The 17,123-nt window shown below is 42.7% G+C and overlaps 1 protein-coding gene across 1 annotated transcript; it reads left to right on the top strand.

Annotated features, from left to right (window-relative positions):
- Positions 1-2,026: 2,026 nt before the first annotated feature.
- On the top strand, positions 2,027-7,091 carry LOC310868703 (keratin, type I cytoskeletal 50 kDa-like; the record flags this gene model as incomplete). Its single annotated transcript, XM_083779160.1, has 7 exons — positions 2,027-2,464; positions 3,534-3,616; positions 4,238-4,394; positions 5,059-5,220; positions 5,349-5,474; positions 6,509-6,729; positions 6,974-7,091. The coding sequence occupies 7 exons, from the start codon at positions 2,027-2,029 to the stop codon at positions 7,089-7,091; spliced, it is 1,305 nt and encodes a 434-aa protein (XP_083635286.1).
- Positions 7,092-17,123: the final 10,032 nt, after the last annotated feature.

Genomic DNA, 17,123 nt, shown 5'->3' with positions numbered 1-17,123 from the left:
CACAAAAGCCTGAGTATAGACGGTAAAATGACCAAAAGTGTTTTTTTGAGGGGTTTTTTAAGTGAAATTCACTGTTTCTTGAGTAAATGTAGCCTATACTTACTACTTTACTTTCCACCACTGCTGTTGAGTACCAGGTTGAATAAACACACTATAGTGTACAAAAGAGGCATTTAGGAACGAAGTGGAATGAAGGTACCGCTGATCTGACCTAACCTGACCTGAGCAATGCAGCATGAGACTGGAATGCTGCTCAGGCCAGTGTTGATGACTGAAGGGTGGCGTCTGGTCTGGATGGGTGACATTTGGAACAATTAGACTCTCACTTGTATTCAAATGGTGTGATGGTGTGGGGCGGGGGGGGGGGGGTGACTGCACCGTTAAGATTTAGATTTAGATGTATGTGTAACACACATTTAAAAGAAACAATACACCAAATATAGGAGGGAAAAGTGCCTGGAGGAGGCAAAGAAGTCTATTGACATTTGGAACAATTAGACTCTCACTTGTATTCAAATGGTGTGTGTGTGTGTGGGGGGGGGGGGGGGGGGGGACCGTGCAGTCGCAGTGTGCCGCGAGCCCGACACGGCCTTTACTGCATGTCTTCCCCCATCTCTCTCCCGTTTCCTGTCAGCCTACTGTCTGTCCCTTCAAAAAACCAATAAAAGGCGTAAGCCGCAAAAAAATATCTTAAAAAAAATAAAAATTGATTTATGTGTAACACACATTTAAAAAAAACAATACACCAAATATAGGAGGGAAAGGTGCCAGGAAAAAGCCTCATAAAGTATGGCCCCATTTACCTGGCAGACAAATCCAGCTTGAATTAGAGCTGTGTCACATCCAGATTGGAATCAGATCTGTTTAAATAAGTCTTAACACAAACGAGTCACATGGAAACATTTTATTTATTTATTTATTTTTTAGATCAGGCTACTATACTGCGTTCAGACTGAGACGTACCTCCAGAAATCAGATGTGACTCAGATTTGAACCCAACTCTGAATGTGTCTCGCATTTGTAAAACAGAATCTGATTTCATGTGACTTTTTGTTTGTGTTTAAACAAATCAGATTCCAATCTGGATGTGGCACAGGTCTGATTCAGGCTGGAGTTGACTGCCAGTGTAAATTTAAGAGGCCTCCACATACAATACAAAAGATGATTAAAAAACAATAGTTGGCACGCATGATTATACATTTTTAATTTGCATGATATTAGAGTTGGAATACATGATTATACCAGATTACCAATGATACTAATAATTAGCCAACATAGTTGACAATATAATTATACAGGGTGTCAGAACCACACTGCAAACAACAATGTTAATTTTGTTGAACTAAAAGTAATATTTTCATATCAATTAGTCGCCTAAGACTAAACAATTTAAGATTAAAACTAAACGGTGTGTTATTCAAAAGACTAAGACTATATAATTTGCTGTCAAAATTAACACGGGTGTGTGTGTGTGTGTGTGTGTGTGTGTGTGTGTGTGTGTGTGTGTGTGCGTGTGCGTGCGTGCATGCGTGTGGACTATAGGATTGTAAGTGTACGTACTGTATGTGGCATTATGTGAATTGGATCACATGGATGGTTGAATGAGGATATTCTTATTTACAACCTGTATATCTGGTCAAGAGGATTCTCCTAAAAGGCAGCTCATAGAATACTAAAAGCCACCTGTGAGAACTACCGTTCGTAGGCCTATGACGACCACTATGGCTTATCTCTAATGGACCTCCTCATCTGATAGTGACACATCGCAGGACATTCCAACCTGCCGGACCTGTGCTGCCGAATAGCCACAAAACCAGTTTTGAAATGTTTCCGACACCCCATGGCCTGGCCGCCCCTCCCTCACGTTCGCACTACAAAAGGTGCAGGTGTCCAAAATAATGCTTCACTTCACTCACAGCCTCTCTCCGTCCAGAGCGTTCAACCTGCCGCCGGCCGCCGCCCAGCCCGAAAACCTCCTCCTCTCCGTCCAGAGCTTATAAACCAGCCGGGAAAACCTCAGTCAGCCATGTCTTCTTCCTCGGTGACCTCCTCCTTCGGTCAGCTATACGTCGAGCCACCCATGACGTCTTATATGCCCACCTGCGGATTTAGTGTCGACGCTGCTCCCACCTACACACGTGGTCTGCGGGCCGGCAGCATGTACGGCGGAGCCGGAGGTTCCGGCGTCCGCATCTCCCAGGCCACCATGACCTCCTCCTCCATGGTCCGCAGCAGCAGCTGCGTGGACGTGTCCGGCCCCTGCGTCGACATCCACGAGAACAAGAAGGCCACCATGCAGAACCTCAACGACCGCCTGGCCACCTACCTGGACCAGGTGCGCTCCATGGAGAAGGCCAACGCCGACCTGGAGCTGAAGATCAGGCTGTTCCTGGAGCAGAGGGCCGTGCCGGAGACGCACGACTGCACCGCCTTCAAGATCCAGATCCGCCAAGTTCAGGACCAGGTGAGACAATATGAGAGCTTTTTTCTCCGCAGAGTTATAGGTGCTGTAGCAATCGATCTCATGAACTGCATGTTAATTTTTCCGGAGCTTGGTCACACTTGGTTTATTTGCTTTCAACATGGCTTCGCTATTTTGTCATTTCTTGCAAACGTTTCCCATCATTTTCAATCATTTTCATTTCATTGTCAACACTTCAAAAAGTTTGAGGCAGATTCTACAAATGCCTTCTAAATCAGTACTTCTCACACTTTCAAGAATGTTGTACAAGCTCGCAGTACTGTGAGCTTGTATATATCTGCTATTTTTGAATAGCCAATGCTAACATTTTAAATGACATATCCTTTCCCAGTCTAAATGGGTTAAAATAATTTTCATTTTCAAAAATCCTGAAAATAGCAGATTTACAAGCTCAATGTATGCTCACAAAAACCCATAGCATCAGCTTGTAGATCTACTATTTGCTAGGCATGACAAAGTATAGAGGTATAAAGTAAATATTGGAAGCAACAGAACTGTGTCTGTATTAATTCATATACAATTGACAATTCAATTCTTTATGTTGCATTATTAAATTGCTGACATTGCTGTGCAGACAATTTAATGAGTAGACTATTTTGAAACCTTTTGGAATGTTAGATTAAATGCTTGCTCAACAGGTTAGGCATCACCATTACAGATACTCCCCGGGCCGGGCCTAGCCTAAACATACCCCCCCCCCCCCCCCTCTCCCCTCAAAGAACAAAGGACTTAATAGGAGCCAAAAAGCCAAAGCGGTCCCACTAACAGGATACTGGTTATATATGCATATAACCAGAGGTGGTATAGAAGGGGGTCCCCGGCAAAATTAGCTAAAAGCCAGTCTAACCACTTTAGCCCTGTTTTTTATATTGGCTATTCGAAAATAGCCGATCTGCAAGCTCACAGCGCGTGAGCTTAATTGCCTCTCATGGTTTACCTGGCACACAATAACCCTGGACCAAATACATTTGGGGCTCCTTTGACATGAACATGTTTCACTGATCTATAGCTGTTCAGCCGTTGACACGTCTACTGCTTCCTCACTCTATAGATCACCAGCGCGGTCCTTGGCAACGCTGCAATCTACCTGGCGATTGACAATGCAAAGCTGGCTTCAGATGACTTCAAAATCAAGTAAGTACGGAAACAGGCGTCAAAACAGACAAATACTGCTTTGTTCTCTAAACACATTTTAAGCTGAGAGACACGTACATGTCTTGTGGTTTGGGTTGTACTTCCATCGGGTGAATGACAGCATATAGGAACAGAGACAGAGAACAAGTTAACCGGGATAGTATGTTTGAGGCTGCATTCAGGCCTATTTTTGATTCTAGCTATAAGCTATATTAATAGATAGAAATAGAGTGTGCATTCACAAATAAAAATGCTTAAAGATAGACTAACTTATTCAGGGAGTATAGCAACGAGCACATTTTCATCTAGTTCAATTGTGCAGCAGTGATATAACTATCAAAACAAAACAGACATGTCATACAATACATGGGAACTGAAAGATTGACATGGATATCAGCACCTGGACTGACTTGGGTTAGGCTAACCCGGGTCACATTTTCCAAAGAACTGAAAGTGTGGTAAAATGTGGCTTTCAGGCTAGAATACATAATTTAGCTGGGGATAACCTGGACCCATAGAGATATAATACATCGCCTGGAACCCCCCTCAAGGACCCCCGGGGGTCCGTCCGCAGACAGACCCCACTTTGATACAACCACTGACGCGTACTGTACCCTGCAGGTATGAGAGCGAGCTGTCCCTGCGCCAGTGTGTGGAGGCAGACATCGCTGGCCTGAAGAGGGTTCTGGACGAGCTGACCGCCAGCAGGTCCAGCGTGGAGCTGCACCTGGAGGACCTGAGGGAGGAGCTGATGAGGCTGAGGATGAACCACGAGGAGGTTGGTAGAGAGATGTCTGGAGGTCGAAGATGGATGACGCACATTAGAACTACAACAGCTGTTGTAGTTCTAATGGGTGTCCTTCTTGTAAAGGAACCCATTCTGACCTGAGATCAGATTCTAAAAATGTCTTCTACATCCTGACGGTTTTCCATTCTGACCCGAGATCAGATTCTAAAAATGTCTTCTATGTCAGTTGCTCTTTGATTTTTTTTAAATAGCAGACCTACACGCTCGTAGCGCGCCACTCGGTGGCGCGCTATGAGCTTGTAGATCTGCTATTTTTCAATAGCTAAAGCATAACATAGTGCTAACACCAAAAGGGGTTCCCGCCCAAAATGGGTTAAAAAGGAAATATCCAATTCCCAAAAAATCCATTGATTTGAAGATATTGAAAGAAATGATAATGGTGATACAAAAGAAAGAAATAGGGCTTGCGTGTTACACTTTTCACTATTTGTCATTATGACAAAGCACTGTATATGGGGCTTAAGAGGGCACATTGACGTGCAGGCCTTTCTTTTCCTTTTTGCCATTTCGGGGGGTACTGTGGAAGTGTGGAGTATAGCCTGCCGGACGGATCTTAATCTTAAATAATCATCCATGAATCAATCGATTCATCTGACCCACGTCCACGTACAATAATGCCAATCTGGTTCTCCAGGATATGCTGACGCTGCGCTCCAAGGTGGGATGCCAGGTGAACGTGGAGATCGACGCTGCCCCTCAGGAGTCCCTGGCCACGGTCATGGAGTCCATGAGGGAACACTACGAGAGGGTGACGGCCCAGAACAGCCTGGAGCTGGAGACCTGGTTCCAGACCAAGGTAGGGTTCTTTTCCTAGATTAAAAAATATATATATTTGATTTATTTTTATTTTTTAGAATGAATAGCCTAAAACAAACTATAACAAACCTAAGAAATTCCATTGACGTTGGGTTTCCGTGTCCACAGACCGCCGAGCTGAACCAGGAAGTCTCTCAAAGAACCGTGGTCCTCGACTCGTCCCGGAGTGAGATCATCGACGTCAGACGGATCCTGCACAGTCTGGAGATCGAGCTCCAGGCCGAGATCAGCAGGGTAAGAACCGCTTAGGGGAGAAGAATGGCTTCTTATGGTTTTTGTTTCCGCTGACTTCAGGGGAAACGCTTAGCGTTGCAGTGAGGACGAGAAAAGCAGACTGACGTTACCATAGACGTTACCATAGAGATGGTCTGCTCCTGTTCCTGCGCCTCCCAGTAATGTTCTACAATCCATTATATGATTTGTTTAAGTATTTAAAAGGCCTTGCGAGGCAGAACCGTGAGCCTCAAAGGTGCCACTACCAAAAGTTTACGAGAACTCAGAACTAGCTGGACCCTTTATTGGTACATTGAAAGTTTTCTAGAGCCAATGTTCTGGTCCAATTGCAAAGGAAAAGGGGCTCTTATACAGTAACTTCACCCAACTCACAATACGATGTTTTGCGACAAAATGATGTTCTAGGCTCAAGATTCAATACTTTATTGCCATGTCAACAGGGTTGATTGGAATTTGTTTCAGTGCTCTAAAAACAGACTTACAAAAACACATGTTCACATCACATATTCAGACATCATATGAGAGGGACCAATAAATAAGAAGAATGCAAAATGTTTACAATTCATGTTGAATAAAAAGCAATTCATCGCAGTTCGTCGTTCTTACAAAGCAGCTTCACGCTGTAAAGTGCGAGTGAAAAGAGGGTTGGCATTCACGCGGCGCACAGCCTCGGGATAAGTGATCCTGTATTTTTCCTAAATAGTTTTTAATCGATTTACAGATAAATCGTTATCCCATTCTGACCGGGCACCCATTTTGGTGTTGGCATCATGTTATGCTTTAGCTATTGAAAAATAGCAGATCTACAAGCTCATATCGCGCCACCGAGTGGCGCGATACGAGCTTGTAGGTCTGCTATTTTTTGAAAAATCGAAGAACGACTGACATTTTTTAGAATCTGATCTCAGGTCAGAATGGGTTCATCAGACCAGTGTGTGTCCAGTGGAAACCTCGTTATGAATCTGATCTCAGGTCAGAATGGGTTATACATTCCACTAATCCACCCCCCCCCCTCTCTTCCATGTGTGGAGCAGAAAGCGTCTCTGGAGGGCGTGCTGGACGAGACCCAGCACGGGTACGCCAACCTGCTGGCCGGCTTCCAGAGACAGGTGGTCATCCTGGAGGAGCAGCTGACCCTGCTCAGAGCCGACACGGAGGGCCAGGCCCAGGAGTACCAGAGGCTGCTGCACATGAAGACCAAGCTGGAGATGGAGATCGCCGAGTACAGGAGGCTGCTGGACGGAGAGGCCGACAAGTACATACGCAATGATTTATATATAGCCTCTACAAACAAATGCTGCCTGAAACGATTTCAAGTTATATATCTGCAGATGATTTGTTTACGTTAATTTGTTCAATTTATATAGGGGGTCAACAGGCAGAGACTATACTATTTGGGGGACTTAATTGTCATGGAAATGTTTGGGAAGCCCTGGCGTGTCTTGTAACCACCCTTTGTTCCATTTGGTCTCTCTCTCTCTCTCTCTCTCTCTCTGCAGCACCACGACCATCAAGACCACCAAGGTGGTGACCATCATACAGGAGGTGGACGAGTATGGAAACGTGCTCTCCAGCGAACAATCGACCAAGTCCAACACCGTGGTCATCGACGAGTGATGTGTCTGACATCGTGCAGGCCCACTGGGAGCCTGATGTATACTGACTGTACTGCATTGTGTGTAAGCCTGATTCCCCCAATAAAAACCCACAGTGACACAGTTCTTCTTTCTGTCGTTTGAGTTTGCTTATATGAATGACCCTCAATAACGTACTGTATCGCAGTGGTTTTAAAGGTGTCTGTGCCGAACGCGAAGGCCGTCAAAGGGCACGTCAGAATCTCGATAATGTAGGCTAAATCAAGGGCTATTCATAATCCAGTCGTAGGTGATAAGGTGACCACCGTTTTTGGTTAGTCAAAACAGAGCAATGGGTTTGGGTGAGCGCTGAGTCGCTTATCACAGCAGTCATGTTGCAGTTTCCCCAACCACTGTGGTATCCCTGCTCCTAAAACTGGAGCATGAATACTATAGGCCTAAATCATATGTGTGCAAAACAGCCTCTAAAATGTGTGTCATCACTTTTTGCACGTGAATTAATGGAAATTATTAAGCCCTATTTCATCTTTGAAGTTGCCCGAACGGCCAAGGCTCCAAGAACAGTCAGAAATTGTAGTTAAGGGCGTCTATTTTCCCCAAACTCCTCCACCAAAGTCCAGTACAGATTCAACAGTGTGAAACCAGGAAAATAATAATAATACTGAGAAATGAAATGAACACTTGAGCAAACACTACGAACAAAATCCAACTGGATAAGAGCTCTCTACAGGCTGTACCCTGATCACACAAGGCCCTGTAGCTCTCCCTCAGGGATGTTACCTGTGTCATTGCCCACTTCTAACTAACTAGCCTGTCTCTGCAGCCCCCTTCAAATAGGAGTGGATCCTACCACTGGGCACAGACTCAATTAGCACATTTCTTCTCCAATACTTCACTAATATAAATCCTTCCATCAATAACACCTTGAATAAACAGTAATCTAAACATTCTCAATAATGTGTTACAATTAGACAAGTATAAAACAGCATGTAAACTCAGACAACAATAAGACAGCATAAGAAACACCCCTCTCCTGCATAGCACTTGGCCCCTTCCTAAATCAAGGGAAATGCCACCAGCAGTGCAGGAGAGACAAAGCAAAGAATCAGTGAACACAGTTTTCCCTACAAAAGTTTAAAACATTAGTCCTTGCATGTTATAGAAAGCAGTTTCATGTGTCTTTGTATATAGGGCACGGGTTGCCCCGTGACATCATCCTTTCCCAAAAAAAGAAGAAAGAAAAATACATAGAAAGTGGAAAATAGAGGCTATACAAGCTCAATTGTCACATTCTTGAAAGAGTGTGCGTGCATGTGAAAAAAAATAGATTAGATTTAGGAATTAAGAAGAAGCAACATGTGACATGGGTATACACACCCACGACACATGGGTAAATAAAAAAACATTCTCTGTTAATGCCACCACATTGCATGCTCCAAAATTCTAGACCTGACTGTATGTGAACCGTGATTTAAGAGTGCCCTCTTCTGTCAAAATGGAGAAAGTGCATTAACATTCCCTCGTGCAGGATATGTTCACCCATGACAGGCGATGCCATTATAGGCTGGCCTTAGACCTTTGCTCTTCCTGAACTGAACTGTGGACTATATCAGGGACAAAGCACTTTTTCTTTCTCTTGGACACACACTGACTCTTTGCACTTGACCCATTTATATATGTCTTTATATGTCTCATCTCAGGCACTATGTGTAAATATGTTATGTGTAAAAAATAAAAATAAAACAGTTGCAAAGTTTGTAGCAAAGGTTTGCCACATCTAATGTAGGATTTGTGGAAACGCTTTACACTTAAACCCTTTTGGGGAAGCTCTTTTTTTGTACGACTTGTGGAAAAAGCTTCAAACTTAAACCTTTGTTGTTTGTGTTGCCTATACGGGAACAGGAGATGTAGGCACTGACCTATGGGCGGAACGTCTCGGGAGCCATTGGTTCCCAAGTCTATTACTTAAAAGGCAACTCAATGTGGCGTGTTGTGCACTTCACTCCATCTTCTGGGAGTCCTACAGCAGGGGTTCTCAACGTTTTTGGCCGGGGACCCCCGGAAATGCTTTGGCAATGTCTCGGGACATTGCTATAGTAAAATAATCACTTAGTGGACCGGTGCTGGGTTCAAAAGTGACATCAGAAAAAGAGAAGAGAATCTGCACACTCATCTGCTCCAAAAGTTTATTATTGACCGAAGACTTCTGAACATCATTCTGCCAACTGTCAGGTCACAGCTGGACCCTTTCCTGTTCGCCTATCGGGCCACGAGGGGGACAGAGGATGCTGTCACAACTCCCATGCACACAACATCAGGTGCAGGCCGGGAACTGGCAGCCATTATTATGACTAGCAACAGCAACTGAGAAAATAAACGCCAATTGTGCCCGGAATGTGATGATGTATGATGATTTTTCAGAAGCCCACACTGTCAGGTGACTTTTGACATGTTTGAAAGGTGATTTTTAATATCCATACTAGTGCATTAACTAATGCTAGATGACAAAAAGCAGAATGATACTGCTTAGTTCAGGGCTTCATTTGGTGTCTTAATAGGGATGGCAATGGCCACCCCCCCATGTTCATATTTAACCTCAAATTCAGTTGTTTTATTTAGATTTGCCCAAACTCATTATATATATTTCTTTCTTTCTCTCTTTCTTTATTTCTTTCTTTCTCTTTCTTTCTCTCTCTCTTTTGCTGATTAATATGATTACATAGTAATGCTGAATGCATCTCAATCCATGGCTGTCCATCTAAACATTACATGTTAGATATTGTTTTCTTTTTTGTAACCATAAAAATGTATTTATCACTTTCAACCTGGCATCCCTATTCTTGGCATGACATTATAGGCAAACATTTTCAAACACCCATGAAACCTTTGCCACACCTTTGTGCCTCTTTTCCTTTTTCTGTTGGTATAGTCATGGCTGCCAGTTCCCCCCAAATGTCGTGTGGGAGATCTGACAGTACTTAATAACTGATAGCTTGATAGCTTAGTCAATGAGAGCTCAGTGACCAGCTCATGAACATAAGCTACACAAACAATATTTCTGAATGACTGAGATCTTTTGTAAAGTAATCGCTTCCGGTAAATAACAGAAGTATCGCGAGACTGTCCACCGTTTCCTCTCTGGCAGCCAAATCTCGAGATACCCCCGGAACAGAAACGATAGCTGTTTAAATCCTCAAATAAAATGATGTACTGTGCCCTCTGTGCACATGCATAGAAAAGCAAGTGATTAGAAAACAAACTGTATTATGTCTTATTTTATATGCCTGAACCGATTATATGACACGGGTCTCTGTGGTACTTAACATCAACCAGGATGAGCACATCACCAACAAGCTTCTGTACGGGGCATTACCAAGTGTAACAGAGAAGATAGCAGTAAGGAGGATGAGACTAGCTGGCCACTGCCACCGACATCAAGAACTCCCGGCCAAAAAGCTTGTACTGTGGGAACCAACACACGGGCATCGATCGAGAGGACGTCCCACACCTACCTACGTGGACGTACTAAAGAAAGATACTGGTGCGGAAAGCACAAAGGAGCTGGCCAGATGTATGGAGAACCGAGATGACTGGAGACGCCGATGGAGGGCTCGTCTGAGGACGACGTAGAGAGAATGGTTCATAAATAATGTTTGTTATGAGCTGGACAAGCTTGCTCCATTTACTGTTTTGTATTCATGTAACTTCCGGTGCGAGATTCAGCTCCCATGAAAGTGCCATATATACTTATATACTATATATATATATATATATATATATATGCCATGCTATGACCATGGCACAGTCGTGACTGCATGTCACTTCCTTCTCTAATCTTCCTTGGTCTATATGACGAAGTGGGAAACAATGCTGAGGTTAAAGAGGCAAACAGTTTGTTGACTGTATTGTGAGACATATAGGCTGGTGCGGTTTTGCTTTTTTTGCTTTATTTAATAAAGGTTACAGTGAATAAATATCAAAAGTATTTTTATCACACGTCTAAACTATAGATCCTCGGCGTCGGGCAATCAGTAGCCCAAAGTAATAGGACTTTGACGTTACACTATCAATAAAGCCAGGGGGGAAAAAAATGTTTTCGAGCAACCTGCATGCTCTTTCATTTCATCAGCCATTCATTATTACAGCCATACTATAGCTCAGGGGTGCCCAAAAGGTAGATCGTGATCTACCAGTATAGATCACACAGACTGTGCAGGTAGATCGCATGACACACCCCTAAACAATATATAATTTAAATAAATAACTATTCGTGACATCTGCCACTTGAATTTAGGTGACTTAATTCACTTGATGGATTGACATCAAAAAGGTCAAACCCACAATGCAATACTTCGTTTTCAAGAAACAAAGTAAGTCAGTCAGTCAAACGTCAGTCAGTCAAATGTCAGTCAGTCAAACGTCGTCAGTAAAAAGTCAAAATTACAAAGTAAAAAAAGGAAAACCTACCAATTCCATTTACCTCTATTTCCCATTCCAAATGCGTTTGCCTAATATGTAACTATTTTCAGCAATGGGATAATTGATCTGGTTAAGCTGGGCATTTTGAGCCCAGTAGCTCTCAAGTTTAAAAATCACACCAGTGTGAACCGAGTGGTGCAACTCCCGTCTATTGGTTCTCTGTATCATTCCAATTTGTATCGTTCCAATTTCTTCTCTGTATCGTTCCAATTTCTTCGCTGTATCGTTCCAATTTCTTCTCTGTATCGTTCCAATTTCTTCTCTGTATCGTTCCAATTTCTTCTTGTATCGTTTGCGTCCAGCAGGTGGCAGCCATGTCACATACTTCTCTCGTTCCAATTTCACACACCACTCATGCTCATGGTTACTACAGGTACACAGGTACACAGGTACACGGACATTGCAAGCTGGATGTAGGAGTGGTTGCACCACTCAAAAAGTGTGGGCACCTCTGCTGTAGCTGGTATGATTAATATGTGTATATATAGGCCTAATAATAATAATAATAATAATAATAATAATAGTATACAAATACTGTACACATTATTATTAGAAACAAAATTGGTTTTACTTTAATGTGCAATGCTCTCCTCTTTGTTTATCGTATGTTTACATTGTGCACCTTGGTGAAAGTCCCCAAGCTGAGGTTGGATGCAGGGAACGTGGCTTTTCATTGACACCACCAGCTGTCATGCAGCCAAACCCCCCGAGGGTTAGAAACGGCTTTGTATGCACGCAGACAGACTGTCTGTGTGCGGACAGACGCCTTTCTCTTTTCACTCTTCAAAAATGAGTCGTGAACCAGCCAACATTAAGATTAGTCAACACCTTGATCTGAGAACTCAAACTTACTTTCACTAGTAAAAAGGCTGCCACACCTCTACTGGGGGAAATGATTTATTGTTGTATGTACAGTATGGAATGTGCAGGTGAGGTGTGGTGATGAGGACACATGGAAGGACGGGAATCAAGCCTGGCTTTTACTTCACGGTATATACGGCTTCATATGCATATCTAGGTTCTAGGGTGACCAGATGTCCCTCTTTGCGTGGGACAGTCCCTCATTTCCAAGACTTTGCAGGCGTCCCACAAAATGACACCCTGTCCCACATTGTGACTGGCAGGTAATTGCATCAGTGTTCAAATGCCCTAATAGTTACTTAGTTAGTCCCCTAATAGTTGGCCTTCTGTTGTAAAGCTCTCTCATTGTCTCTTCCTGCAAGATGTGTTTTTAAGAATACAAGAAGACTCACCGTTTTTAAGCCTGTTAAAATAGCATAAAAAAGATTTTAAAACAAAATGTGAGACACCAGAGGAGTTTATAAATGATAGCCAATAGGCCTATGGTCGAACATGACATCAAGGCATTTAATAGCAACTCAAGTAGTAAGTTGCTAACCCGGCACTCCAGTATCGCTTGTGTTATGGGGATACGGGGTCCATCCCACTTGTCCCACACACGCGATACTTCTGTCCCTCAAATGAACGGTTTGGATCTGGTCACCCTATGCATGTATTCATGGCCATAGATCTGTCGCAATAGAACTAAGCTCTCTGGGCTTTCTTGTGTTTTCATCCTCGGTGATCATCATCATCATCATAACCTTTATTTAAGCTCGGAGGACAATTGAGGGGCAGGCCCTCATTTTCAATGTAGCCGAAATACAAAACACCACATCAACAATCAACGATATACATTAAATACAGCAATATCAAATATATGAATTGGAAAACAGAAAGTATTCAAAACTAGAAGAACTATAATGGATAGATGAGAATTAATTAAAACATTTACATTGTTGAACAAAAGTGCTAGAAATCATGTCCCTGAATCGACCTATAGGGAAGGCAGTGATCAGATTTTTAGGGACTTCTGGAGTTCGTTGCTTTGCCTAGCTCCGAGTTAGCAAATGGAAACTTGAGGGTCAGGTGATGCATTTACAATGACATCAATCAATCAATCAATCAATCAATCAAGCAAGTAAGCAATTGTCTTGGAAGCATTTTGTTTAATTTTCACTAATAAAGGCCGACACTTTCAACAAAGTATAGATTTCTAGGAGGAGATCAAGACAGGAAATTTGAGCTCTTTTACCACAAAAAGGGTTTTCTTCTGTATGTGTCTTAGACATTTACAAGCTTTTGCCACAAACGGTACAACGGAAAGGTATCTTAGCTTATATTTACAAACAAGAAACATATTTACACAGAGATAATAAGGTGTGTGAGCATAGCAGCCACTGTGTATTGCAGCATTACACTTAAGGACATTGTTCAAGGTGCTAGAAAAGGGATTAAGGTGCATGTCCTTGACATTTTCAAGACCCCATCTAGTATCATGGAGAGGATAAAAGAGTGGGGTTACAAAATGCAGTGCTGCACACTGAACATGTCGGCACAACTGAATTTCCCCCAGGGATCAATACATGTTGATTGCATTCATGATCACGTGATCAAGTGATTTAGTAGCCGAGGCTATACGTGCATCATCATTCATCGGCTAGTACATTCATCTTCACCCAATGCGTGTGAGCTGTTTGCCCTATTCACGAGGTGTGCTGTTGTGTTGTGCAGCATATAAAGGTTGCCGGTTTAATCCTAATGCGAGGAACCGATATTTGCATGCTTTGAGACTGCGGTGCGATTGTGTCACGTCTTCATGTTGGGACAGAGGTGGCTTAAAAGGTTACGGAGGCTTGTGGCAAGACGATAATCACTTTCTCTAACACCCCATAGTTTATCTATAACTGCCATTTAGCCTGAAGGTCACAGATCAGTGATACCCAATTAGACATGTTTTTCTTTTCTTTCTTTTTTTTCTTCTTTTTTGTATCTTGAGCAACACACTGAACTTCAGCCCGCTGAAACAAAGCCACACAACAAAGTGGGCATTGGTCCAACACAATACTGTTACAGTAGCGCTGTAAACGGAGCAGCCCATGCAGAGCCCTGAATGTTGCATTCACATAAGATAGATAAGATAAGATCTTTATTGTCACTGTATGAGACACAAATTCTGTTTAGTGCAGCACAACATATAACAGTATCAAGAGAGGACGCAAAGACAACGAAAAAAACACTGAGGGGGCTAAAACTTCATGGCATAAAACTGTTAGTCTGTCATCATAGTCCAGTCCAGTCATCTCAATCCATTAATAAATATTAAATATTCTAATGCACTGTTAAAATGATAAGATAAAATAAGGGGACCACACAATCATAAAATTCATATGCAAATTCATCAACAGTAGGAGGGGACCATGGGGGAATATATTATATACTATATAATATTGCACTTGCCCATATGCTATTGCATATATACTATATCATATTGCGTTTGCCCATAGTCTATATTGCACTTGCCAGATAGGACAGTCATATGCAAGTGTGTGTGCGTGTATGCGAACCAAGCAGTGTTTTCACTGTGCACGTGTGTGCGTGCGTATACAGTATGTGAACTGAGCAGTGTTTTCACAGCCTTTGGGAAAAAGCTGTTGGACAGCCGGTTGGTTCTGGCCTTAATGACCTTCAGCCTTCCGGATGGAAGGGTCTCGAACAGGTGATGTCCGGGGTGTGAGGGGTCCTTGGATATCTTTAGGGCTCGCTTGTGGAGACGGCTTGAGTAGATGTCACTCAGGTGTGGTAATGGGGAGCCAATGATCCACTGCGCTGTCTTGACAGAATCTTGACAGAATCATGCAGACAGTGAATCACTTTGAGTGATGACGGGACGCGCACTGAAGCATTTCACGTCATAATGTAACAAAGCAAGCACTGCTTGATCAAGTTGTTTTGTCCCCTGCAGCCAGCAGCAGTGATCTGTCCCAGCAAATGTGTGTTTTGTCATTTTTTGTTTTGTTTTGTTTTTACATCATCACATTGCTTCGGTTCCCACACCCATTCACACCTGGAATGTACAGTAGCCTACTATGAACTGTAAGTGGATTGGCTGTATAGGCCTGTAGCTTAGTTGGTTAGTATTAGACTATTAGTAGCAATCTGATAATCTGAAGGTTGCAGTTGCAGAGGAGACCCGAGGCTATCTTCACCCTCCCAATGACGTATCGTGGGGGTTAGCAGAGATAGAGTACTAGTCTATAGTAGAGAGGCTGGGGAATTGGGAATTGGCTTTACTAAATTGAGACTTGAAGGGGAGTTTTTTGTTTGTTTTTGTCTGGGAGGGGCATGTGTTGCTCAACAACATTTTTCATTATTTGTGTGTTTATGTTATTGAAAAAATGCAATAAAAAGAAAAGAAGGTTGCAGTTAAATCCGCAATCTGTCCAGTTTACCAGTGATCCTTGAGGGGGTTCAATTTACAATTTACAATTTAGGCATTTAGCAGACGCTCTTAATCCAGAGCGACTTACATTTAAGCAAGAACAAAAGCATGGGAATACATCACATAAAAGTATTTATCATGAAACATGCGTAAGCTAAGAAAGTAACAGTGGAATATCTATATAATGAAACTATACATACACTATACATATAAACTATACATATTTACTACTATGCTATACATATGTACTATGGCGTGCTATGACTAAATACAATACAATTATAGTGCTGTCTACATAACATGCTATAAGTCTGTATAAAATGCTATCTAAGCCAACATAAATGCTATCTAAGGGGTTAGGGTAAGTGCTATGGGCCATGATGGAGTCTGAAAAGGTGGGTTTTCAGGCTACGGCGGAAGATTGGTTCAGAGTGATCCCCAGCTAAATGACGGAAAGTTGGTAACTAAATGGACCTGTATAGATCTGTAACTCTTGAGAGCATAAAATGAAACCATAAGGGTCTAATGGTAATTGGGTCCATTTGGTTTCATTTTACGCTCTCAAGAGGTGAATTATTTGCCTGTGTTATGTACGTGGCCTAGGGGGTGCCAAGATACACAACAAAAAACAGGGGAGACGCAGTTGACCAAATAAATAGAATGTATTAACTAAACAAAAATAGTAAATGTAAGGAATAAATCATGATTGAACAGATGAAGTGTGGAGATCAGTAGTCAGTGGTGCAGTGCGTGTATGCATGAGTGAAATGTATGTGTGTGTGGAAGGACTGGGGAAGCAGGCATTTATAGGGCGTCGACACCCGGGCCCAGGTGCGAGCCACTTAGGCTGATCATCATGATTAGCTCTGCTCCCCAATCCTATTGGATACAAAGAACAGAGGTTACTATAGGGCAAACAGTAAACACAACATATACCTAAACCAGACACCCTAAGAGTAATATAACACACAATATAGGGAACCGTCACACCTGTTATCTCTGTACACATCATTACAGCATGGAATTGTGGACAAAGTCCAACGATAACAAAATACGCTTTTGGTCTGAGAGGCTAAAGCCAAAACCTGCACATTGGAGCATGGTGGCGCATGTCGACGCAAGGCAACCCAGCTAGGTGATTCAATTGACTCAATTCAATGGTTGCTTGCAACTATCCATGTGTCTACTCGCAACCGTTTGGTTACCCATTGGTGTGATTTGGGCTTTAGTCTCGTCAAATGGTCGTTCGTGCCGTGGCTCAAATGCTGAATAAATAATGGACCTTGCTATGAA

The sequence above is a fragment of the Protomyctophum parallelum genome (genome assembly GCF_964188405.1).
Source record: "Protomyctophum parallelum genome assembly, chromosome: 13".
Classification (NCBI taxonomy): Eukaryota; Metazoa; Chordata; class Actinopteri; order Myctophiformes; family Myctophidae; genus Protomyctophum; species Protomyctophum parallelum.
The sequence above is the reverse complement of the archived record's forward strand: the minus strand, read 5'-3'. Positions and strand labels throughout refer to the sequence as shown.